This window comes from Anomaloglossus baeobatrachus, chromosome 2 (genome assembly GCF_048569485.1).
Source record: "Anomaloglossus baeobatrachus isolate aAnoBae1 chromosome 2, aAnoBae1.hap1, whole genome shotgun sequence".
Taxonomy (NCBI): domain Eukaryota; kingdom Metazoa; phylum Chordata; class Amphibia; order Anura; family Aromobatidae; genus Anomaloglossus; species Anomaloglossus baeobatrachus.
In genome coordinates, this window is record NC_134354.1 from 112,147,764 (window position 1) to 112,175,299 (window position 27,536).

A 27,536-nucleotide genomic window follows, 5' to 3' on the forward strand; every position below is an offset into this window, starting at 1 on the left:
TTGATGCGATACACATATGGGAATGTGTAAATAAGCATCTTGAATGTCTATGGAAGCTAGGAATTCTCCCAGTTCCATAGCAGCTAGTACTGCTCTCAATGACTCCATTCGGAAGGTCCGAATCCGTACGGACCTGTTTAGCCTTTTGAGGTCCAGGATAGGACGGACAGAGCCATCTTTTTTGGGGACGACAAAGAGGTTTGAATAGAAACCTTTGCCGCGCTGTTCCAGGGGCACTGGAATGATAACGTTTGCTTTTTGCACAGAGGCTATGGCCTGACATAAGGCCTGGCTTTGCGTTGTGGACTTTGGAAGCCGACAACGCAGAAACCTGTTGGCCGGTAGGGAATGGAAATCGATCTTGTAACCTGAGGTGACGATTTCTCGAACCCAAGCATCGTGAGTATGGTCTAGCCAGATATCCCGAAAAAGCAGAAGCCGCCCTTCAACAGGAGTCGGCTCTGAGGGGTACCCGGCGTCATGCTGAAGGGGCCTTCGCGGGGCGAGGTCCCTTGGGTTTAGATTGACTGGAGTGGGAACGCCAGGAAAAGTCCCTTGAGGGACCGGATCCCCGATCTGAGTGTTGCGATGACCCCTGTGATGGTTTTTGGGGGGCAGGCCGAAAGGACTGCCTGCGCCAAGAAGACTTTTAAAAATTTTTGGATACAGGCCGCTTTTGTGGTAGAATGGTACTTTTACCACCCATCATCTCAGATATAAGCTTGTCCAGGGATTCTCCAAACAGACGAAGACCCTGGAAGGGGAGTGTGGACACGGATTTCTTGGAGGCACTGTCCGCGTTCCATATCTTTAGCCACAGGACTCTGTGGGCAAAAACAGCGTTGGCTGCCGTTAGGGCTGACAAACTAGCTGCATCTAAGGAGCCGTGAAGCAAGTAATTAGAGGCTAGAGAGAACAAATCAAGGATCTTAAGAGCCTCTGAAGGAATATTGCAAGAGCGAAGCAACTTCCTACTCCACACACTCATAGCTCTCGCCACCCCATGTCAAGGCAAACGGGGCGCAGAGAGGAGCCTGAAGCCTGGAAAATAGATTTGACCGCAGCATCAACTGCGCGGTCGGACGAGTCCTTCAGAGACGCAGTGTCTGAGACAGACATAACCAAGTGTTTAGCCAGCCTGGATACTGGCGGATCCACAACGGGGGGTACTGACCAGAGCTTAACCAGATCCGATGGAAAGGGTTAAGCGAATGAAGAGGAGGATTTTTTATTAAACCTCCTATCAGGTTGATCCCACCGTTTAGATATGATTTGATGAAAAATCGGATCCTGGGCAAAGGACTTAGGAGGCTTCTTGGCCCGCTTGATTGCCGACTGAGAAGTCGGGTCCGAAGGCTGATCAGAAATCGACAGAGTGATTGACAGCCGAAATTAACGTGTCTTCCATATGTCTAGACTCAGAAGGGACATCTGAATCAGAGTCAGAGTCTCGGGAATCGTGACTACTAAAGGTCACGGAACCTGAGTCAGACTGATCATCGTCCGAGTCGGACGAGACGTAACGGTTGCAATGGCGCCTTTTGGAGACCACCTTTTTACGTACTGGGAACGAGACACCAGATGAAGGCGGGCTCCCCTGGGGGAGCTGAGCCGGGGGGGGAGGCTGTGAGAGCCTGTGGAAGGCTGGGATATCTGAGCGGCCAGGTCATCTAACCTCTTTATACATTAGAAGAGCCCAGGCAGGAGTAACGTCATCAGACTGGGGTACTGCCTGGATAGTGGCCGCAGCCAAATCCACAGACTGCACGACCTCCTGGTCCGGCAGCGGAGGCTGTTGTGACACTGTAGTAGGGGCATCACAGCCCCGGCATAGTGGATAGCTTCGTCCATTAGAAAACGAGCGTCCACAGGTGGTACAAGCATAGTACAGGTCCGTAGAGGACGCCTGGGAAGCTTTATCACCCTTGCGGTTACGAATGTCAGCAACGGTTCCACAATAAGTACAGTGATCCTCTAGCAGTATTATAAAGGGACTGCTGTGGGTGAGGAGCTGCTAGCAGTATTATAAATGACTGCTATGCAAAGACAGTGTATACCGAGTAAAGTGGCACACCCTGTCAAACAGTCGGTATATACCTACAGACACAGTCAGTATATACCACTAAAAGCTGATATGCACCGCCAGCCAGCAGACACACACCGCTAGAAAGACAGCGATATACCACTGAGCAGAGCGGTATATAGTGCTGCAGAATCGCAGAGCCAAGGATGCGATCTCACCCGTGTCTGCTCCCCACATGTAATGGCGTCCAGTGTTCTCTGGCAGCATGGAGGGGAGAGACGACCCACTTGAGGGAGCAGCTTCTAGAGCAGTGAGAGGGGGCGTTGCTAGAATGCAGGCCGACGCCGGGAGCTAAATTAATGATGCTTCCCCGGGATCACGGCCTGCATCGCCCCACCGGCGCCTTTTCAGGCGGCGGTTTGGATGCAGGGGACAGATGACTCGTCGTCTCCCTACTTGCTCTTGGCTCCGTCTGAAGACGCGTCGGTCCTGGGATGCGGGGATCTCGGGGACGCATCTTCGGCTCAAGGCTGAAGCAGGTCCTCGGCTCTGCTAGCCCTCTGGAGCTACCTTGGTGTGAGGTGCTTCCAGGGAGCCTGGAGGGGTACGCAGACCCGACCACTTGGGCGCGAGGGAAGACTGACGGCTTGTGCACGCCAGGTTTCTTCTGCCCGTACACGGGGGGAACGGGGGTTGCGAGGCACCCTAGTATTGCCCCTATCAAAAATAGAATGAATAAGAAAAGAAAAAGAAAATAAAAAGTAAAAATAAGCTGGGCTGAGGCACCTCTGGTGGAGCTCAGTCCAGACATGTCAGCCTCCCTGCTGACACTAGGAAAAAACTGAGCTAGTTTCCTGCCTAGCTGGGGTATATGCTGTGGGGGGAGGAGCTAACACTTTTGCAAATCTAGTGTCAAGCCTCCCTGGAGACACCATAATACCCACTGTCTGTGTCCCCCAATGAAAAGGCGAGAAAGGAATAGATATTTATAAAAGGGCATTGTACATTTCTATCAACCCATCTTTAAAAAAGAAAGACCACTAAAAAGGGGTGCAAACCTTGTAGAGAATAAGGCACAAATAATAAGGCCACTAAGAAAGAACAAATTGCTTTAGAAAACTGGAGAAACAGCAATGCTGAATTGGGGCCTTTCAGAAGATTAATGTAAGATTACAATGAATTTTGCAAATGTATTAAAAGCCGTATGCTACTTTAAAAATGTACTTTCTTTTTAAACTGTTGTATGACCATACAGTTGAAACCAGAAGTTTACATACACTATCTATAAAGACACATCTGCATGTTTTTCTCACTATCTGACATGAAATCAGAATAAACCTTTCCCGTTTAGGTCAATTGGGAACCAAATCTATTTATATTTGCCAAATGTCAGAATAATGAGAGAGAATGTGTTAATGCATTTGTATTACTTTCTGCAAAGTCAAAAGTTTACATACATGTCATTCATATTTGGTACCATTGACCTTACACTGTATTACTTAGGTCAAACATTTTGGATCTCCTTCCACAAACGTCTCACAATAGTTGGTAGAAATTTGGCCCATTCCTCCTGACAGAACTGGTGTAATTGAGCCATGTTTGTAGGTCGTCTTGCTTGCACCAGCCTTTTCAGCTTTGCTCATAAATTTTCAATAGGATTGAGATCAGGGCATTGTGATGGCCACTTCAAAACATTGACTTTGTTATCGATAAGCCACTTTGTCACCAGTTTGGCAGTATGCTTTGGGTCATTGTCCATTTGGAATACCCATTTCCATTCAAGCTTTAAGTTCCTGGCTGATGTCTTGAGATGTTACTTCAGTATTGACACATTTTCTTTCCTCATGATGCCATCTATTTTGTAAAGTGCACCAAAACAACCCCACAACACGCTGCTGCCACCTCCGTGTTGCACAGTTGGGATGGTGAATGATGGTCATTATGGCCAAACAGTTCAATTTTAGTTTCGTCAGACCACAGGACATGTCTCCAAAAATTAAGGTCTTTGTTCCTGGTTACATTTACAAACATTAATCTGACTATTCATGTTCCTTTTGGAGTAATGGCTTCTTCCTGGCAGAGCAACCTTTCATCCTATGTTGATACAGTTCTCGTTTGTGTGACTGTGGATAATGATACAATCTTACCAGCTTCCGCCAGCATCTTCACAAGGTCTTTTGCTTTTGTTCTTCAGTTGATATGTACATGTCTGACCAAAATACATTCATCCCTGGTACACAGAACCCGTCTCCTTCCTGAGCGGTATGATGGCTGGACATTCCCATCTTGTTTGTACTTGCGTATAATTGTTTGTACAGAGGCACCTTCAGATAACTGGAAATTGCACCCAAGGATGAACCAGACATGTGCAAGTCCACAATTCTCTTTTTAAGATCTTGGCTGATTTCTTTTGACTTTCCCATGATGCTACACAAAGAAGCAGTGTGTTTTAGGAGTGCATTAAAACACATCAACAGGTGTCTCTAACTCAGATGTTGCCAATAAACCTATCAGAAGCTTCCAAAGACATGACATCATCATATGGGCTGTCCCATATTGTTTAAAGGCATAGTACTCTTAAGGCCCCGTTACATGCAACGACATCGCTAACGAGATATCGCTGGGGTCACGGAATTCGTGATGCACATCCGGCCTCGTTAGCGACATCATTGCGTGTGACACTTACGAGCGACCGCTAATGATCCCAAATACTCACCAAATCGTTGATTGTTGACACGTCGTTCATTTTCAAAATATCGCTGCTCGTTTGGGACTCAGGTTGTTCGTCGTTCCTGAGGCAGCACACATCGCTACGTGTGACACCCCGGGAACGACGAACAACAGTGTTCCTGCGTCCTCCGGCAACGAGGTGGGAGTGACGTTCATGCGGCTGCTCTCCGCCCCTCCGCTTCTATTGGTGGCTGTATAATGTCGCTGTGACGCCACACGAACCGCCCCCTTAAAAAAGAGGTTGTTCGCCGGCCACAGCGACGTCGTTAGCAAGGTAGGTTCGTGTGACGCGTACCAGCGATATTGTTCACCACGGGCAGCGATTTGCCCGTGATGCACGAACGACGTGAGCGGGTGCTATCACTAGCGATGTCGCAGCGTGTAAAGCGGCCTTTAGTGTATGTAAATGTTTGACTTTGCAGAGAGTAATAAAAATGCCTTAAATCATTCTCTCTCATTATTATGGCATCTGGCAAATAAATATAATTTCTTCATCGTTCCTTATGGGAGACCCAGACCATGGGGTGTATAGCTTCTGCCTCCGGAGGACACACAAAGTATTACACTCAAACGTGTAGCTCCTCCCTCCGGGCTATATACACCCCCTGGATGACAATCTAACCAGTTCAATGCTTTGTGTTCAGGAGGTCACACACACATGCATTCTCTGATTTTTTTCATTTTTATTTTTTGATTTTAAAGATTTGGAAGAAAAGCGGGTCCAGTCTGGACTCCCGGCATGTCCCTTCTCACCCCACTGTGTCGGCGGTGCTGTTAAGGTTGACTTTACAAGGCTGGAGCCTTCACATGCCGCGCTCCTTCACATCCTCTGAGAGGCTCTGGGTTGAAGTGGGAGCCGTCACGGTCCTCTCTGCTTGCAGAAGACCGGTCTCCATCCGCAGCCCTGTCTGGTTCCTGCTGGAAGGAGCGTTTAACCCCCCTCAGGGACTGGCCCTGCGTCTCAAAAGCTAAGTATTGAGACGTTTTTCAGGGGTCCCGGGTACTTTTATTAGGGGGAAAGTATGTTTTTTATGTTTACTGTAAATTCCGGCCGGTTCTGGGGGTTTCCCCTGAGAACCGCGCCGAGGGTGCCTGCTCGTCGGCCGCATGTTAAAATCTAGGCCCCGGCTTCTGTTTGGGCCTAGTTTCGGTTTCATCTTCCTCTGCATGTCATTCATGCAGGGGAATAGAGTGGCGCCGCCCACCGGCCATCCAGCAGAGGGGAGGACACTCCTCTCTGAGGAGATGTTTCCCTCCCCTGCATCTCTCCTTAGCCCTCCGGTTTCCCGCTCTTGGGCTAATCTCCGCCCCCCCTCCTCCTCCCAGCGCCATTTTCTCAGCGTTTATCACACTGATCGGCGCTGGCTGCTGAATCTGCTGCTTTCTAGGAATGCTGACGCTTTACTGGGGGTCCGAGCTGTGGAATCCGGAGGGCACACAGAGAGCGGTCTGGTAAGCCACAACCTCTGGTTGTGGGCTTTATTATACACTCTCAGGACATTCTATATGAGTGTATTCTTACTGCAGAGCTTCCACCTCAGCAGCATGTCTGTCACCCGGAGCAAGGCTGCAAACATGTACGCTATATGCACTGCATGTAAGCGCATTCTGCCAGAGCCAAGCACATACCCACATTGTGATGCCTGTGCTAACATGGTTGTGTCTCAGCCTGGAGCCTCCTCAGGGGTCCCTCCGGCTGCTCCGGCCCCGGTGGCTGAACCCCCGGCTTGGGTAGCATCCTTTTCCCAAGCTATTTCCCAGTCTTTTGCCGACTCCATGGGGCAGCTGTCCCGGACACTGCTGACCATGCATCAGCCCTCTTCTCAGGGTGCCTCTGCTGCTCCGAGTTCTGCAGAGCTCTCAGAGCATGTCCTAGGACCCCGCCCCCTAAACGGAGACGCAGGGACCCTTCTCCTTCCTCGTCCCACGGCTCTGATTCACGAGCCGAGGTGCAGGGTGAGGAGGATTCGTTTACTGTGGGCTCAGACGCTACCTCTATGTACCCCATTGACGTGTCTGAGGGTGATGCGGATGTTAGTGACTTGATTGCATCCATTAACTCCGTACTGAACCTCAATCCACCAGAGTCAGAGGAACAAGCCTCTCTGGTAGAGATACACCAGTTTACCTCACCTAAGAGAGCTAAGAGTATGTTTTTTAACCACTCCAGTTTTCGGACCACTGTTACCAAGCCCAGGGCCTGTCCTGACAAACGTTTTCCGAAGCGTAGTTCTGATGACCGTTTTCCTTTTCCACCAGAGGTGGTTAAGGAATGGGCCCAGTCTCCAAAGGTAGACCCTCCAGTGTCCAGAATCTCAGCCCGCACAGTCGTAGCTGTGGCTGATGGCACTTCTCTTAAGGATCCCACTGACCGCCAGGTTGACCTTCTGGCCAAGTCTGTATATGAGGCGGCAGGAGCCTCGTTCTCCCCGTCTTTTGCGGCAGTGTGGGCTCTTAAGGCAGTCTCTGCCTCTCTGGCAGAGATACATTCCCTCACCAGGGACTCTATGCCTGAGATGGATGCCTTAACTTCTCAAGCTTCGGCTTTTTCATCCTACGCCATGTCTGCCATCCTGGAGGCTTCTCACCGCACGTCGGTGGCCTCCGCTAACTCCCTCGCGATCCGCAGGATCTTGTGGCTTCGAGAGTGGAAAGCAGACGCTTCCTCTAAGAAGTACCTTGCGGGTCTTCCTTTTGCTGGGTCCCGGCTGTTTGGTGAACAACTGGATGAAATAATTAAGGAAGCTACTGGCGGGAAGAGTACTTCCTTGCCACAAACTAAAACCTGGAAACCTGTCCAGGGCAGGAACCAATCGAGGTTTCGTTCCTTTCGTTCCTCTAACTGGTCATCCTCTAAGCCCTCGACCTCGTCCACTACCGCAGCCAAGGATCGTAAACCCAACTGGCGCGCGAAGCCGCGTCCTCAAAAGACCGGAGGAGCCGCTGCCACTAAGGCAGCCTCCTCTTGACTATCTGGCTGCGCCAGCAACGTCCTTGGTCGGTGGCAGGCTCTCCCACTTTGGCGACGTGTGGTTTCAACACGTCTCCGATCAGTGGGTGCGAGATATCATCTCCCACGGCTACAGGATAGAATTTTCTTCCAGCCCGCCAAACAGATTTTTTCTGTCCACCCCCCCCTGCTCCAAAGCCGCCGCCTACTCTCAGGCCGTGGCATCCCTGCAGGCCAACGGTGTAATTGTTCCGGTTCCCGCCCGGGAACGGTTCAGCGGTTTCTACTCAAACCTCTTTCTAGTTCCCAAGAAGGACGGTTCCTTCCGGCCCATCCTGGATCTCAAGCTTCTCAACAAGCATGTTCAGGTGCGGCACTTTCGCATGGAATCTCTGAGATCGGTCATTGCCTCAATGACCCAAGGAGATTTTCTGGCATCCATCGACATCAGAGATGCCTACCTGCATGTGCCTATTGCGGTTTCACACCAGCGTTGGCTACGCTTTGCAATCGGAGAGGAACACTTCCAATTCGTGGCTCTCCCCTTCGGCTTAGCCACGGCCCCTCGAGTATTCACCAAGGTCATGGCAGCAGTGGTTGCGGTTCTGCACCTCCAGGGGTTGGCAGTGATTCCTTACCTGGACGACCTTCTAGTCAAGGCCTCATCCAGTGCAGACTGCCAGCGGAGTGTCTCACTCACGCTCGCCACGCTCGTTCAGTTCGGGTGGCTTGTCAACCTGCCCAAGTCCACTCTGACCCCGACCCAGGTGCTTCTTTACCTAGGGATGCAATTCGAGACTCTGCCGGCACTTGTCAAGTTGCCCTTAGTCAAACAGCAGTCCCTTCGTCTGGCGGTGCGCTCTCTGCTGAGGCACCGCCGTCATTCCATCAGACACCTTATGCAGGTGCTAGGTCAGATGGTGGCATCAATGGAAGCGGTTCCCTTTGCCCAGTTCCATCTGCGTCCCCTGCAGCTGGACATTCTCCAATGTTGGGACAAGCGGATCTCTTCCTTGCACAGGCTGGTGGTTCTGTCGTCACAGACCAGGAGCTCCCTTCAGTGGTGGCTTCGGCCCTTCTCTCTGTCTCAGGGACGCTCCTTCCTGACTCCGTCCTGGGTGATCCTCACCACGGATGCCAGCCTCTCCGGTTGGGGAGCAGTATTTCTCCATCACCGAGCACAGGGCACTTGGACTCCGTCCGAATCAGCCCTCTCGATCAATGTGCTGGAGATCAGAGCTGTGTTTCTAGCTCTCCTAGCCTTTCACCACCTGTTGGCGGGCAGGCACATTCGAGTTCAGTCGGACAACGCGACAGCGGTTGCCTACATCAATCACCAGGGCGGGACTCACAGCCGTCTGGCGATGTTGGAGGTTCAACGAATCCTCCAGTGGACGGAGGACTCCAAGTCCACCATATCTGCAGTCCACATCCCAGGCGTGGAAAACTGGGAGGCCGATTATCTCAGCCGTCAAACCGTGGACAGCGGCGAGTGGGCCCTGCATCCGTCAGTGTTCAGATCAATCTGCCGCAAGTGGGGCACTCCGGAAGTGGATCTAATGGCATCCCGGCACAACAACAAGGTTCCGGTTTACATGGCTCGCTCCCACGATCCTCAGGCCTTCGCAGCGGACGCACTGGTTCAAGATTGGTCTCAGTTCCGTCTGACCTATGTGTTTCCCCCTCTAGCTCTCTTGCCCAGGGTTCTGCGCAAGATCGGAATGGAGGGCCGTCGAGTCATAATCATTGCTCCGGACTGGCCCAGGCGAGCTTGGTACCCAGACCTGCTCCGTCTGTCCGTAGGGGTGCCGTGGCACCTCCCGGACCGCCCAGACCTTCTCTCTCAAGGTCCGTTCTTCCGCCAGAATTCTGCGGCTCTCAGATTGACGGCGTGGCTCTTGAGTCCTGGATCCTGACGGCTTCAGGCATTCCCTCTGAGGTCATCTCCACTATGACTCAGGCTCGGAAGTCTTCCTCGGCCAAGATTTACCACAGGACTTGGAGGATTTTTCTGTCCTGGTGTCGCTCTTCCGACCATGCTCCTTGGCCGTTCTCCTTGCCGACCATCCTGTCTTTTCTACAGTCCGGTCTACAGCTAGGACTGTCCCTCAATTCCCTCAAGGGACAGGTGTCGGCTCTGTCGGTATTGTTCCAGCGGCGTTTCGCCCGACTGGCTCAGGTGCGCACCTTCATGCAGGGCGCATCTCACATCATTCCTCCTTACCGGTGGCCCTTGGATCCCTGGGACCTTAATCTGGTCCTCACGGCCTTACAGAAACCCCCCTTTGAGCCTCTCAGGGAGGTTCCTTTGTTTAGACTTTCACAGAAAGTTGTTTTTCTAGTAGCCATAACTTCTCTCAGGAGAGTTTCTGATTTGGCTGCGCTCTCTTCGGAATCCCCCTTTTTGGTGTTTCACCAAGACAAGATGGTTCTTCGTCCGACTCCGGACTTTCTTCCTAAGGTGGTGTCTCCTTTCCACCTTAACCAGGACATTTCATTGCCTTCTCTTTGTCCGACCACTGTGCATCGCTTTGGGAAGGCGTTGCATTCCTTAGATTTGGTGCGGGCGCTCCGAATCTATGTGTCACGCACCGCCGTTTTTAGGCGGTGCACCTCACTTTTTGTGCTAACCACTGGTCAGCGCAAGGGTCTCGCTGCTTCTAAACCGACCCTAGCTCGTTGGATCAGGTCGGCTATCACCGATGCCTACCAGTGTTCTCAGGTGCCTCCTCCGCCAGGGATTAAGGCGCACTCAACCAGAGCTGTCGGTGCCTCCTGGGCTTTCAGGCACCAGGCTACGGCTCAGCAGGTTTGTCAGGCTGCCACGTGGTCCAGTCTGCACACTTTTTCGAAGCACTACCAAGTGCATGCTCATGCTTCGGCAGATGCGAGCTTGGGCAGATGCATTCTTCAGGCGGCTGTCGCCCATTTGTGAAGTTAGGTTTTGCCTACTTCTCAGTTTGGTTTATTTCCCACCCATGGACTGCTTTGGAACGTCCCATGGTTTGGGTCTCCCATAAGGAACGATGAAGAAAAAGAGAATTTTGTTTACTTACCGTAAATTCTTTTTCTTATAGTTCCGACATGGGAGACCCAGCACCCTCCCTGTTGCCTGTTGGCAGTTTTTTGTTCCGTGTGTTTCACCGGCTGTTGTTAGTAGACAGAGTTCCGGTCTTTCTGAGTTTTACTCTATCTCTACTTATGGGTGGATGTCCTCCTTCAGCTTTTGCACTGAACTGGTTAGATTGTCATCCAGGGGGTGTATATAGCCCGGAGGGAGGAGCTACACGTTTGAGTGTAGTACTTTGTGTGTCCTCCGGAGGCAGAAGCTATACACCCATGGTCTGGGTCTCCCATGTCGGAACTATAAGAAAAAGAAGTTACGGTAAGTAAACAAAATTCTCTTTTTTGGTTCCTAATTGACACTAAACGGGAAAGGTTTATTCTGATTTCATGTTAGATAGTGAGGAAAAACATGCAGATGTGTCTTTTTAGATAGTGTATAGGTAAAATATATCTTTGTACCGTGTTAGCCAGTGGAGATAAAAAATTGTTTAGAAGAACTGAAGTCCTCAGTGGTTGATACCTTTTAATGGCTAACTGAAAAGATGGTAATAATAGCAAGCTTTCGAGACTATTCAGGTCTCTTCTTCAGGCTCAGTATAACACAAAATCTGAAGAGTCACATATTTATGCACAACAGGACATAGAATGGGGCAGTAAATAAAACAAGTTATGTGAAGCAGAACTATCACTATGGCAAGAGGACAAACTCTTGTGGTCATAAATATTGCTGCAGTTCAGTTCAGTCCACTCCACTGAACTGCAGCAATATTTATGGCCACAACAGTTTGTCCTCTTGCCATAGTGATAGTTCTGCTTCACATAACTTGTTTTATTTACTGCCCCATTCTATGTCCTGTTGTGTATAAATATGTGACTCTTCAGATTTTGTGTTATATCATGCCTGAAGAAGAGACCTGAGTAGTCTCGAAAGCTTGCTATTATTACCATCTTTTCAGTTAGCCATTAAAAGGTATCAACCACTGAGGACTCTCAGTTCTTCCAAACAATTTTTAGATAGTGTATATAAACGTCTGGTTTAAACTGTACATATCAGTGGAACACATGGTTTATTTGTCCATTCAACTTTTTCTGGAAAGGATTGCAATTTGTCTATGTAACATTATACAAAGTTCAGTTGATTTTTTTTATTATGCCTCTGGCAGAGCCCTGTTGTGGTTAGCGCATCATGTATATTATATGTTGAAACTATTACTCCTGGTGTCTCTAGGTCAGCCTGAAGTTCTTTGGATGTTGTGTATAGTTTATTTGCTAACTTTTTAACCAATATTCATAAGGTTTTCTTATCAGTTTTCTTCTTTCAACACATTGTGGAAGGTTGTTGACTGATCCATAAGTAGCAATCTTCTTGATCACATTTAAGCTTGTAAAGATAAGATGCCAAGGTCTTTGGAGATAGTCCTGTACACTGTAGACTGCTTCTGCTGCAAAACAATAGCATTTCTGGTGTGTTCAGACAGCTCTATTCTGTTTTCTAATGTGAATGAGGAATAGGAATTAAAAATGGCCTTTTTAAGCATTGGAGCCACCATTCTTAAGGCCGCTTTACACGCTGCGACATCGCTCAAGTGATCTCGTTGGGGTCACGGAATTTGTGACGCACATCCGGCCACTTTAGCGATGTCGTTGCGTGTGACACCTATGAGCGATTTTGAATCGTCACAAAAACGTTCAAAATCGCTTATCGGTGACATGCCCCCCTATTCTCAATTATCGCTGCTGCTGCAACTAGCAATCTAGTTCCTTGTTGCTGCGGCAGCACACATCACTATGTGTGACACCACAGGAACGAGGAACCTCACCTTACCTGCGTCCGCCCGCAATGAGGAAGGAAGGAGGTGGGTGGGATGTTACGTCCCGCTCATCTCCGCCCCTCCGCTTCTATTGGTTGGCAGTTCAGTGATGTTGCTTTGACGCTGAACGAACCGCCCCCTTAGAAAGGAGGCGGTCGCCGGTCACAGCGACGTCGCTAGGCAGGTAAGTAGTGTGACGGGTCCGCGCGATGTTGTGCGCCACGGGCAGCGATTTGCCCGTGTCGCACAACCGATGAGGGTGGGTACCCACGCTAGTGATATCGGTCACGATATCGCAGCGTGTAAAGCGGCCTTTAGGCTAATTATAATTCTCTAAGATCTGGCAATGTAAGGGAAAATGAATCTTAATTGGTAATTATTCCCAAATTAATCTACGGTATTTTTTTTTTCTTTTCCTTCCCACTGAACAGCTGGTGCAATTAATCCTGTCCTAGCATTGTTTTAATTTTGTTTCTTTTTTTCTTTCCAAGTTTTTTTTTTTTTTGTCATTATTGTGTCTTGTGCTTTTCTACCTCAAACATATGAGTTTATGGCCCTGATTCACGAAATGTTTTCACCAGAAATCTGGCTTAAAACACATTTGATAAGTTGAAAAAAGATTGTGCGACAAGAACATTGCGACCTTTAGCATTTTCACACTAGTTTCACCAAGCTCCGGTAAAATGGCCAATGCTGGGAAAGGACTCGGACATGACGGCATAACTCATCAAATTATCAATGACCTGTGGCGTATCTTATGCCTGAAATCTTTTGCCAGTCTCCGACCGACGTAAGATTTGTGACGAGGCGCAAAGCAACACATGCTACTTTCAGATGTGCCTGATTCATTAAGAGGCACACTCATTCATTAAGGCTCCAGCATGCCTCCTCATCAAGACCTAGACAAAAAGACTGCCGGTACTCCCTAAGACCTGTTTCACACGTCAGTGAAAAATACAGACGTTTCTCACTGACGTGTAAAAAACGAATATGTCCCTCCGTGTGCTGTGATTCACGGCACACGTGGGTTGTCCATGTGCAATGCATGATACGTGATCCGTCATCCGTGATTTCACATGGAGATAGAATCACCTGTCCCATTCCTGCTGTCCGTGGTGCTGAAGTCTCCAGCTCTGCAGCATCCGGCCGCCACTGTCTCTCACCTCTGCAGCTACTTCTGGGTCGGCTCTGGCTGCATAACAGAATATGCATGCCATAATGAGCCGGCCAGCAAGAAGCAGAGAGCTGCCGAACTCCGCATCGTTGGAGACGAGTGAGTTGAAAATGTTTTTTATTTTCAATGTACTTTTTTTCTGGTATGTGTTTCACGGATAACATCATAGTGATCAAGGGGACTAGTCCCCTCGGCGTTAGTTCCCCTTGCGAGTCACCCCCATTAGCATGTTAGTATTCCCCTGTGGGCGTGCTATCATGCTAATGAAGACGCAGTGTCAGAGGATGATCTCACTCACCTCTCCGCTGCCATCGCGTGCAACGCTGGATTTTGGCTCAGTGCGCAAGATCCCGGAGTTTGGGTCATGCGCACTACTTCAGTTTGAAGCCAGGACTTGTACACTCGGCTTCATAGTGCACATGACCCAAACTTCGGAGTCATGTACACTGAGCCAAAATCCAGCGTCGGACGCGATGGCGGTAGAGAGGTGAGTGAGATCATCCTGTGACGCTGCGTATTCATTAGCATGATAGCACGCCCACAGGAACGTACTAACATGCTAATGGGGGCGACTGGCCAGGGAACTAACACCCAGGGGACTAGTCTCCTCGCTCATTAGCATACGGTAAAAGACCTTTACAAATACTTTTTCTAAAGATCTCTTTATCTATGCTAGTGTATACAGGGATGGTTAGGCAGGGATTAGCAATATGCACCCAGAACTGCTCGTGGTTCTGAGTGCATATTGGACCTGACAGGTTCCCTTTAAGCCAGCCATAAACAGATCGCTTCCGGGGGCAGGTGGGCTGGAGTTTTCCATGTAGGTTTTTTTGTGCACAGTACATCTGATCATGCTCAGTGCGAGAGCCATTCAAACACTGCAGGCGGCTCGCACTGGGCTGAGCACCGAGCGTACCCGAGCAGGGAGATTCTCGAGCAAGTGGGTTTCATACGTAAAGCACCCAAACTTCGAATCTGAACAATTTTTTGTAAAATCTGTGTTTGGCCCAAACATCGAACCTCAGGTTCACTCATTATTATTATTATACTCATCTCTACTCATGTAAGCTGAGCTATGAGGAGCCGTCTGTGTCAGGCTTCACACTCTTTAGCCGTCTGTGCACTTTCCCATACTGTGCATTCACCACTGAGTATTGATACTGAAGTGTTATGGAATGCAGAATAATATATATATAATTATATTTCTACATTTCAGAGTCATCGGTTGGTTAGCAATCTGAGGGGCCGCATCCAAGAACTAGAGGCCGAGTTAGCAGAGCAGAAACATCTGAGGGAGCAGGCGGTGGATGAAAATGAGTTCCTGCGCACAGAGCTGGAGGACTTAAATAGGAAGAGAGAAGACACTGAGAAAGCACAGAAGAGCCTGACCGAAATAGAAAGTAAGCCGACAGCATTTATTTAACCCATTACACAGAACTTTATCTTCTTGGAAAATTTTGCAATTGGAATGATCAAAAAGGCTCTTTAATTATCTTTTCATTGTAAAAATATATTTGGGTCTATTGAGACCACTCAGGTCATAGTTTACCAAGTATTCACGGATTTTACATGTGAATTAGGAGTTTTGAGAATGAATGATCAATATGGAGGAGAAAGAAGCAGATTTCTCTGATAAGATACATTACAAAGTTACTTGTTTTCACATGTACTATTGATTTATAAAATAATTTTAAAAAAAATGTGCGTTGTATTCACGTATGAGAAAAACAGATACATTGTCATCAGTTTTTCTTGTATGAGAAAAAAAATATCTCCAATCACCCTGCACTCTGATGGCATATGATGAGTAGTAACATACATAGTTTGTAATGCTGAAGGAAGACCTTATGTCCATCTAATTCAGCCTAGTTTTAGTGCCGCTGTTCTTCAGGGTTGAACCTCTTTAAGGTAAAAACCCACAGAGTAGAAGCCAAGTTTCTTCATAGGGAAACATTTTTTACTCCTAAGCTGGGTCCTAAGTTGGGTCAACTATCTACCTGTAATATTATGTTATTCATAATCTTCTATACCAGGGCTCTCAAACTCGGCTGGGTGTATGGGCCGCACAGAGGAAAAAAAATAATTTGGGGGGGCCGCATTCTTTGCAGGACAAAGTGACATTTTTATTGGTACCATATATAACACAGCACAACAAATAAACACTTTTTGTCTGCTACTTGGCAAAAACCATGTGCGCTATACTAAATCGAATGCGCTGAATCCAAATCTGAAGTTAGTTTTTTTGTAGCACGTCAGGATATTAAGTTATTCCAATTTTTGTGAAAATTAAAATAAGCAATTAATAAAGATACAGAATCGTTATGTCCCACAGTTTCACAACATGTATTATCATTTTTATTGAAAAAGAAGTATAGGTAAATAAACCAAAAAACTTAAAAATCACTTATAGTAGCTTAAGAAATCGCCTTGAACTCAGCAGAGTACTTTTAAAAGTGCTTCAGGCACTTGCTTTTGCGCTTGTGAGTGGTCCTAGTGGCCCGTTGCAAAAACCAGCAGTAATCGCCCATCATGTTGGGGTTAAAGCGACCTGGGTATCTTTTTTCCATAGTAGAAATGTCCTGGTGGAATCTCTCACTATGTTCGTCACTGACATTACCCATATTTGGAGGAAAGAAGTCAAGATGTGAATGTAGGAAATGCATTTTCAATGACATTCGGGCACCATGCATTTCGTATGCTTGAAGCATATTGTCTATTAGTTCAGCATAGTTTTCTGCTCTTTCGTTTCCAAGGAAGTTTTGAACTACTACTATAAATGCATCCCATGCAGTTAGTTCAAGTGGGGTGAGTTCTTTCTTGAAGATTTCATCATGGATTAGTTGGTGGATTTCAGGACCAATAAAGATTCCTGCTTTGAGTTTGGCCTCAGTTTTCAATGCACTAAACTTTTCCTTCAGATACTTAAATCCATTCCCTTGACGATCCATTGCTACTACAAAATTTTTCATTAGTCCTAGTTTAATGTGAAGAGGTGGAAGATAAACTTTAAGTGGATCGACAAGTGATTCGTGTTGAACATTGTGCTTACCAATCTTATGTTCATCTCTATTGGGCCACCGTTTAATTTTATAATGGTTGTTGTCATCTCGACTGTTCCATAGGCACAGAAAGCACATATGCTTAGTGTAACCTAACTGCAAACCAAGGACTAGTGCAACAACTTTGAGGTCAGCACAAATGTTCCATTGATGTTCTGAATATTTAATCAATTTCAGAATGATCTGCATAGAAGCATAGGTCTCTTTCATTCCAACCGCATGTGCAATGCCTTCAACAATGCCTGAATAGGCGTATGGCCTTTTCTAAGTATAACTCAAAATCTGGACGTGCTGTGCAAATTCTGAGTTCATATTTGGAATCAGCATGTTCAAATTAGTACACGTTTTACCCTCAGTAGCAAAATCATTGTTGTGCTGTGTAATATATTTTATTGGTTTTTTACACATTTTTGGATCACTAATTTTGAACATTTTCACTTGTTCATTATAGCAAACGTGCACATTCTTTGTTTAAATATAAACATTTTTTTTTTATATTTTATTTTTTTCTTGTAACTATTAGTCTTACATCTAGCACTATATAGAAATTTTGACCAACATCTTGTTGTAATGTGCCCATCCTTGTTCCCTTGTAGTATTGTGCCCCATCCTAGTCTCCATCCCACAGTAATGTGCTCATCCTTGTCCCCATCCTAAAGTAATGTTCCCCATCCTTGTCCCCTTTGTAGTAATGTGTTCATCCTTGTCCGCATCCTATAGTAATGTCCTCAATCTATAGTAATGTGTCCATCCTTGTCCCCCATCTTATAGTAATGTTCCCCATCATTGTCCCCTTGTAGCAATGTCCCCATCCTATAGTACTGTCCCCATTCTATAGTAATGTGCCCATCCTTTAGTAATGTGCCAACCTTGTCCCCACTCTATAGTAATATCCCCAGCATCATCCCTATTCTATAGTAATGTTTCCCATCCTTGTCCCCTTGTAGTAATGTCCCTATCCTACAGTAATGTGCCCACCTTGTCCCCATCCTGTAGTATTGTCCCCATCCTATAGTACTGTGCCCATCCTAGTCCCCATCCTATAGTACTGTGCCCACCTTGTCCCCATCCTATAGTAATGTCCCCAGCCTTGTCTCCATTCTATAGTCATGTGACCATCCTAGTCCCCATTCTATAGTCATGTGCCCATCCTAGTCCCTATCCTATAGTAATGTCCCCATACTATAGTAATAATGTCCCCATCCAATAGTATTGTGCCCATCCTTGTAATGTCCCAATCCTATAATAATGTCCCCAGCCTTATCCCCATCTCATAGTAATGTGCACACTTTGTCCCCATCCTGTAGTAATGGGTCAGCAGCTCCCCTCACCTTCCACAGACGCCGGAGTGAAGCTGAGGGGAGTGGTCTGTGCCCCAGATCCACAGTGATTGGAGAGATCGGTCACAAGGCCGGTCTCTCCAATCAGAGCTGGGGGCGGGTGAAACACAGGTCACCCAGCTCCAGCCAATGATCAGGGCTACAGCTGCCCTGATCTTGGCTGGATTTTCAATGTTTCAGCGATTTTCAATGGCTGAAACATTAGTGGCTGTGATTGGCTGAGCGGCGTTTGTCAGCCAATCACAGCCTCCGTAGGTCCGGGGAGGAGACACCACCCCTCCTTAGGTCCCCTCCTCCCCGAATCTAAGGTATTTGCAGCGATCGTAGCCACCGGGGCTGCGATTTTGCCATGACGTACTGGGTACGTCATGGGTCCTTAAGAACCAGGGAGCCATACGTACCCAGTACGTCATAGGTCGCTAAGGGGTTAACGTCCAACACACACACACACACACACACCATTCTTACCTGTCCCGCGCTCCCTCCGCTGCCTCATCTCTGCTTTGTGCGGCTCCCAGGCCCGTGCCCCTGTTCAGTATCGCAGCAGCCGCAGTGTCACTGTCAGTGATTTATGTGAGATGATTGTATTGCCGGCTCAAGAGCTCAGCGCCGGCAACACATTCATCTGACATAAAGTGCAGACAGTGGCTGCGGCCCATGCACCTGCCGCCATAGTGAACAGTGGCACGGGCCTGAGGGCCGCACGAAGCAGCCCGAGGGGCCGCGTGTTTGAGACCCCTGTTCTATACTGTTGCTATCAAGAAAAGCATCCATTCCTCTCTTCATTCAGTGAGTTGGCCATCACCACTTTCTCAGGAAGAGCGTTCCAGAGCCTCACTGCTCTTACTGTGAAGAACCCTCTTCTATGCTGGTTCAGAAATGTTCTTTCCTCCAACAAAGAGAATGCCCCCTTGTTTTTGTCACAGTCCTTGGTACAAACAGATCATGGGAGAGATCTCTGTATTGCAAATTGTATATGCTGTCCAATTTTTTCACAGACTCATAGACTTGCATTGCCAATTTTGATCCAACAGTCCAATCAAAATCAAACATGTCTCCTCTATTTTGCATGGACCACTTGGTTCTTGGTAAATCACAGACATGCGACTGACCCCATTCTCTATTGTAGGTACCAGTGCTATTTGTGAAAGATATGGATTGCCTATTTGCATAAGGCGATACTCTCTGAAGAGACCTGTTCATCATGATTTTGCATCTTAAAATAAAGCTATGATCATAATGGGGCTGTTATACTTGTATAATAGATACCTAGATACCTGTAGTGAAGAAAATCGTAGCCTGGTTCTTGTTTAAAGGGGTGGTTCACCTCTTTTCATTATTGGCCACATCGATATTATGTTGAGTAACAAGGTTTCTCTCAAATACCTTGTGTTGCCAATAGTGTCTGTGAGCGGCGCTATTGGGGTCTGCTCACCCCCCTAGTGTGACCTTGGGGATCCGTGGCCTCTGGGATCCGGTGATGTCACATTAACTGAGGCGGGCTGCAGTCTTCCTGAGTGACTGGGCTGTGGGCGGCGTTTCACTGCTCATCACAGCCCAGCATCCCCCTGCTCCCTCCTCCTTTATTGCAGAGCCCGCAAGCAGGAGAGACGCTGGGCTGTCATGAGCGGTAAAACTCCGCCACTGTACAGTCACTCACGGAGATTGGGGGCGGCTATGGTGATATTGGGTCACCAGAAAGTTGATGTGACATCACCGGACATCAGAGGTCACAGAGCCCGGGGGTCACGCGATGGGGAAGAGCAAACTGCAATAGTGCCGCTCAGAGGCACGATTTGTAACTCAAGGTATTTGAGAGAAATCTTGTTTCTCCACATAATATCAATGAGGCCAATAATGAAAAGGGGTGAGCCACCTCTTTAATTCATGTTAGAAGATTTGGTGCAATATTGACTCTGCTGGTCCCTCGAATTTGTACGAGCCTCCTTTTTTAAAATTTGCACAAGCACCACCTTTGCTGTGTGCGGTGCATGCACGTATTGACATCCAATGGTCTTCAGTAACATTGAACGAAGGTTTGAATCTGCGCATGCGCCACCACTGGCGCCATTTTGCCGACAGGAGATGAATGAGTGTGAGTGCCACCTGCATCAGGGCTGGCGCTTACACACAATTTAAAATAGGAGGTTCACATAAATGTGTAGAGGCTACAAAAGAATTGTAGACCCTACCCACAGTCCTGCCCCACTGTATGAAAAGGATATTGCACCAAAACGTCTAACATGCATTAAACAAGAAACAGGCTGTGGATTTCTTCCTATATTGAAGCACTATAACAGGGCCATTATGGCCAAACCTTTACTTTAACATGTTAATCGTGATAACTGGCTCCCTTTAGGCCCGAGGCTGCACTTCTGCCATTCTTTTTGACATCATATTCCCTTTTGATTCCTAAAATTAGACCTTTTGTGGATCCAAATCGCCGTCTTTATCAGCGCCCACAGAATTGTCACTATTCAGACCAACTTCGATGTAGACATTGATCTGGACGGTTTCTACAGGATTTATCACTTGGCATTCCTAGGCAAAGGAAATATTTCTTCTAAGGCCGTGTTCTCATTTATGGCTGTTATTTAACATATATGGAGGGAGAAGCTATGGTGATACGAAATTTAGATTATACCCAGCCAGCCACGCATCAGCAGTGCCGTAACCTCGATACAAGCGCAGACAAACCTCCATCTGGGTGTAGGCAGCGGTTATCTGAAATGCCAGCACTACTTACGTCTTTAATGAGCGACTATTGTGCAGGCCGCTAATGTGAAGACCATATAAATAAATGATTAACCTCTTACTTTTTATGTTGCAGGAAAATCCATAGCAAATGAGCAGCGATATACCAAGCTGAAGGAGAAATACGCAGAGCTGGTTCAGAGCCATGCAGATCTTTTGAGAAAGGTGCTTGATTCTTAGTTTTTAGGAATAAATGTCTACTGGTAATCTCTGATTTTGCTTATCTCATGGACAAATGAAGGATGGATCAGAGACGACCTCATTCAGATATATGGAGTGGATATTTCTTCAGTTAGTCTGCCGTGTGTGACCGTAGCCCCATATTTTCCCTGCTGTGCTGGGGATTGCGGCCTTGATTCATTGATGTGAATAATATGACACTGCAGTATCCATCATAGCTCATTACTAAGTATACAGCTTGCTGGGAAAAATAGCAGATGAATATTGAGTATCATGGCCCTATTAATCAGTGGGATCAGTGGGAGTGCAAAGATGGACTCTGAGAGATCAGATATTGATTATCCCTAGGATAAACCATCAATATCCAGAACCTGCAAAATCCCCTTAAAGAGGACCAACCACCAGGATTTTCCTATATAAACTAAAGCCAGTGCTATACTGGCGCTATCATGCTGATTCTATACATACCTTTAGTAGTGAGATCGGATGTATAGTTTCTGAACAGGCAAGTAAAGTTTGTGAAGTGCACTGTTATTTGATTGATAGGTGCTGCAGAATCTCTAATAGATGGGTTGGGTTTTGCTAGTTATTCCTGCCCCTTTTTGCCTGCCTGTCCTTCCTCCCCTGTCCTTCATCCCCCTGTAATAACAGAGACAGGAGGAGGAAGGAGGGCAGCAGACAGGGGTGGAAATAACTAGCAAAACCCAACCCACCTATTAGTTATTTTGTAGCTACTATCAATCAAGTAACGGTGAATTTCACAAGCTTTACTTGTCTGTATTTCAAAAAGTATACATCCGATCTCACAACTAAAGGTACGTATAGAATCAGCATGATAGCACCAGTATAGCACTGGCTTTAGTTTTTATATGAAAATCCTGATGGTTGGTCCTCTTTAAGCTTAACATACAATTTTGAATTTTATGTTTAACCCCGTTTTTCGTTTTTCCCTCCCCTTCCAAAAGCCATAACTTTTTTTTCCAGCCAAATTAGGGCATGATTTCTGCAGGATTGAAAGATACCATTCATTTTACCCCATATTGTACTGGAAAATGGGAAAAAAAAATCCAAGTGCGGTGAAATTGCAAGAAAATTCCAATTCCACAATGTTTTTTTGTATTTGTTTTTTCTACCATGTTCACTATATGGTAAAACTGACCTGGCAATATGATACCTCAGGTCAGTCCGAGTACGTAGATACCAGACATAAGTAAAAAAAATTATATAAGTAGTAAAAAGAAATCAGAAATTTGTCAACATTTTTTTTTTGCTTTTGTTGCCATTTTACGAGATCCATATAGTCTTCATTTTTTGAGATCTGGAGCTGTGTGATGGCTTAATGTATGTGCCCTGAGCTAACATTTTTACTGATACCATTTTTGGGGTAAATGCGATGTTTTGATCGCCTGCTATTGTATTTTATTGCAATATTGAGGCGAACAAAAATACATAATTCTGGCATTTTGATTTTTTCTTACAGACGGCAATACAATTGAGTGTGCTGTCAGGCAGTGTGGAAATTAATGGCGCTGTATAAGGCTCCTTTCACATTGCGTTTTTCTCTACGTCCACAGGTCCCGTCGGAGGATCCGTCCGAACGGCCCTTCCTTTACTCTGCAAAGCGTGTTCCAGACGCATGCGCCCGACAGGGCCATTCACTGCTATTCACCGGAACTCGCTTTGCAGAGTGGGGGAGGGGCGGTTCGGACGGATGCTCCGACGGGACCTGTGAAGGTAAAACGCAATGTGAAAGGGGCCTTAGTAATTAGATGTCTTGGTCAAACATTGGGTGAAGAGGACTGATCTGTGAGAAGATCTGTAACAAGATAAACAAGACTGCTATGTGTGATAAAAGGAGAATCAATAGAAATTACTCTTACTTTGGTATCATGTACTTGACCTCCTCATGAGTGGATTCCTGATGTTGTGAGCCATGACTAGAGATAAATGGACCCTTGGAAGTTGGGGTTCGCCGGGTTCAGCCAGGCTTTAACTAAGGCCAGAGTCACGTTTGCAAGTGACTCACGTGTAATACGCGCGAGTCTCTCATCTCATCACCCGGCACGGCCGCACACTCTCCTGACAGGAGCGGGTCTGCTGCATGTATTTCTATGCAGCTGAGATGCTTCTGATCGTAGAGCAGCAGGCCGTGCCGGGTAATGCGATGCGAGACTCGCGCGAGTCACATAAAGCCAGCCATAAACAGATCATTTCCAGGGATGGGAAGGCAGGATTTTTAAATTTTTTGTACACACTACATCTGAAAATGTTGTGTACCCCCAGTGAGAGCCATTAAAAGACTGCAAGCGAATACCTCCAGCAAATACCTCCAATTAGAAATGTAGTATAGTTCTCCTGATTCACTGTCACTTACCTCATGTGCAGGGCATTGTAAGACATTAGGTATCCATGGTTATGACCACTAGCAACTAACCAACTATATGCGTGGTTGTAACCATGGATACCTAAGGTCCTGCAATACCTGCACATGAGGTAAGAGACATAGTGAATCAGAACTATACTACATTTATAATTGGAGGTATTGTCCAAATATTATTATTATTATTACACCTTCTACATATTGGGATAGGATCTTGGAGATGAGAATAACTCTTTTAAGCATTTCCTATTTTTATTTGTTAGAATGCTGAAGTCACAAAGCAGATGACCGTGGCCCGGGAAGCTGTTGGGGACATGGAACGCTCCAAAAAAGAGCTGGAGGATTCATACCAACGAGTGAATGAGCACACACAAAGAAAAGTAAGCGCTCTGTGAACTTGTCTTAAAGGGATTATTTCTTTGTCGCTCTATTGGGAGACCCAGACAATTGGGTGTATAGCTACTGCCTCCGGAGGCCACACAAAGTATTACACTTAAAAGTGTAAGGCCCCTCCCCTTCTGCCTATACACCCCCCGTGGGATCACGGGCTCCTCAGTTTTCATGCTTTGTGCGAAGGAGGTCAGACATCCACGCATAGCTCCACTGTTTAGTCAGCAGCAGCTGCTGACTATGTCGGATGGAAGAAAAGAGGGCCCATACTAGGGCCCCCAGCATGCTCCCTTCTCACCCCACTTTTGTCGGCGGTGTTTGTTAAGGTTGAGGTACCCATTGCGGGTACGGAGGCTGGAGCCCACATGCTGCTTTCCTTCCCCATCCCCTTAGGGCTCTGGGTGAAGTGGGATCTTATCGGTCTCCAGGCACTGAGGCCGTGCTCCATCCACAGCCCCTGGGAATCTGCTGGACATGGAGCTGAGTATCCTCAGGGACATGGCCCTGCTACGTTGAGGTACTCTGTGTCCCCATAAAGGGGACCGCACACAGACACACGGCAGCACTGCTGGGTGTGTTAGTGCGCCAGGGATGGCGGCGCTGCCCGCACTGGTGCCATCGCACACTACAGCGTGCTGGGTGTGTTAGAGTATTGGGGGACTGCCGCGCTAACCGCCGCTGCCATTTTTATCTCAGGCGCGGCTGGGACTTGTGGTGCGCCGGGGACTTCCGCGCCGACCAGGGCTTATATGACGGGCCGCGCTTATCACTCTAGTCCCCGGCTTTTGCGGCCTACTCTCACTTCGTTACCGCCCACTGGCCTGCCAGTCAGGGTAAGGGCGTGACGCTGCACAGCACGGCAGCGCTGAGAGATGGAGCATGCTTTGCATACTCCACCCCTCTCACTGTACACAGTGTGAAACCGGATTCCCGCACTTTCTGGGGCACGCCCACGGCCTCCTCCTCTATACAGGACGCCGGCAGCCATTCATGTCAGTTTTTTCTGTGACTGAGAAAAAAGACAAGTTTGGGAAGACCCTGGCAGGGATTCTGGTGGTCACACAACCGCTGTGAGCGGGCGGTAAGCAGCACCTGTGGTGCTGACCCCACTAGTGCCGAAATTGCACATATAGATATATGCTTGTACGCTATACATTGCACTGTTCGGTCGCACTTTTGTATTTTGGCTATATACCCTCCTTGATTGTTCGGGGGAGATAACAGCATATCGTCTGTGAAAAACAAGGGTGCAGAAGCACAGGTTTTCTATGCAGCCTGTACAGCATGTACGGCTATACTGCCGGCAGGTTCCACGGACCCCAATGGTATGCAATGCACGGCCCTTGTGGAACTTACTCAGCCGGAGTCTCTGCTAATGGTCCAGGTGATGGGGACGGAGTTTGCAGTATTTACTTCAGACTTTCTGAGACTATGGCTAAGATACTAGAAGCCTTGCAGTCCAGACCGGTCCCTCAGACCATGGGCTCTGTTGATTCATTGCCCCTGGTCCCCCCCCCCAGTTGGTACAACAAGGTGCTCCTGGAGTGTCTCAGGGATCCCAGGGTGAGGGGTCTGACTCGGACCGCAGTCCCAGACCCCCTAAGCGACCTCGCTGGGAGCATCCCTCGACGTCACCGCATCATTCAGGGTCTCAGCATGGGGACTCTCTCTATGATAAGGCGGAGGTATCTGATCAGGATTCTGATCCTGAGAACGTTCTCTACCTGGATACACCTGATTGTGACACCGTAGTGAACGATCTTACGGCGTCCATCAATCATATGTTGGTTATTTCTCCCTCAGCTCCTACGCCTGAGGAGTCAGCTTCTCAGCAGGAGAAGTTCCGTTTCAGGTTCCCCAAGCGTACATTGAGTACGCTTTCTGGATCACTCTGACTTCAGGGAGTCAGTCCAGAACCACCAGGCTTGTCCAGATATCGTTTTTTCCAAACGCCTTAAGGATACACGTTATCTCTTCCCTTTTGACGTTGTCAAGGGCTGGGTTCAGTGTTCCAATGTGGACCTCCTATCTCCAGCGGCTAAATCCTTAGTTGCAGTGGAAGATATGGCTTCACTCAAAGATGCCACTGACAGACAGATGGAGCTCTGGTTGAAATCCATCTATGAAGCTATTGCCGTGTCTTTGCTCCAGCTTTCGCAGCCGTCTGGGCGCTCCAAGCGGTCTCAGCGGCTCAAGCGCAAATTGAGGCAGTCACACGTATGTCTGCGTCGCAGGCTGCGTCTTTAACATCTCAAACGTCAGCGTTTGCGTCATACGCCATTAATGCTGTCCTGGACTCGGCGAGCCGGAAGGCGGTTGCGTCCGACAATTCAGTGGTAATACGCAGAGCCTTGTGGTTGCGGGAATGGAAGGCAGATTCTGCTTCCAAAAAGTGCCTAACCAGTTTGCCATTCTCTGGCGACCGCTTGTTTGGTGAGCGACTGGATGAAATCATCAAACAATCCAAGGGAAAGGATACATCCTTTCCTCAGGCTAAACCGATCATACCCCAACAGAGGATGGGACAGTCGAGGTTTCGGTCCTTGCGGGGCGCAGGCAGGTCCAATTCTCCTCGTCCAAAAGGCCTCAGAAGGATCAGAGGAACTCCGACGCGTGGCGGTCTAAATCACGCCCTAAAAAGACCGCCGGAGGCGCCGCTACCAAGGCGGCTTCCTCATGACTTACGGCCTCCTCACACCGCATCCTCGGTCGGTGGCAGGCTCTCCCGCTTTTGCGACACCTGGCTGCCACAAGTAAAAGACCGTTGGGTGAGAGACATTTTGTCTCACGGTTACAGGATAGAGTTCAGCTCTCGTCCTCCGACTCGATTCTTCAGAACATCTCCGCCTCCCGAGCGAGCCAAGGCTCTGCTGCAGGCGGTGGGCATTCTGAAGGCAGAAGGAGTGGTGGTCCCGGTTCCTCTTCAGCAACAGGGTCACGGTTTCTACTCCAACCTGTTTGTAGTTCCAAAGAAGGACGGGTCCTTCTGTCCTGTTTTGGACCTAAAACTGTTCAACAAACACGTAAGGACCAGGCGGTTCCGGATGGAATCCCTCCGCTCCGTCATCGCCTCAATGTCCCAAGGAGATTTCCTAGCATCGATCGATATCAGGATGCTTATCTCCACGTACCAATTGCTCCAGAGCATCAGCGCTTCTTGCGCTTCGCCATAGGAGACGAACACCTTCAGTTTGCGGCACTGCCGTTCGGCCTGGCGACAGCCCCAAGGGTTTTCACCAAGGTCATGGCTACAGTAGTTGCGGTCCTCCACTCTCAGGGTCACTCAGTGATACCCTACTTAGACGATCTGCTGGTCAAGGCACCCTCTCAAGAGGCATGCCAACACAGCCTCAACGTTACTCTGGAGATTCTCCAGAGTTTCGGGTGAATCATCAATTTTCCAAAGTCAAATCTGACACCGGTCCAATCGCTGACATATCTTGGCATGGAGTTTCTTACTCTTCCAGCGATAGTGAAGCTTCCGCTGGACAAACAGCGGTCACTACAGACAGGGGTACAATCACTCCTTCAAGGTCGGTCACACCCCTTGAGACGCCTCATGCACTTCCTGGGGAAGATGGTGGCAGCAATGGAAGCAGTCCCTTTCGCGCAGTTTCACCTGCGTCCTCTTCAATGGGACATCCTACGCAAGTGGGACAGGATGCCGACGTCCATAGAA

The 27,536-nt window shown here is 47.9% G+C and overlaps 1 protein-coding gene across 1 annotated transcript in view; it reads left to right on the plus strand.

Moving 5' to 3' along the window:
- The window catches only part of HIP1 (huntingtin interacting protein 1), a 269,760-nt gene that overhangs the window by 157,696 nt on the left and 84,528 nt on the right, over positions 1-27,536 (plus strand). Inside the window, exons 14-16 of the mRNA XM_075335272.1 lie at positions 14,971-15,154; positions 20,984-21,072; positions 23,731-23,847. Of these exons, the coding sequence (XP_075191387.1) occupies positions 14,971-15,154; positions 20,984-21,072; positions 23,731-23,847 (390 nt within the window). The remainder of the gene's footprint in view (positions 1-14,970; positions 15,155-20,983; positions 21,073-23,730; positions 23,848-27,536) is intronic.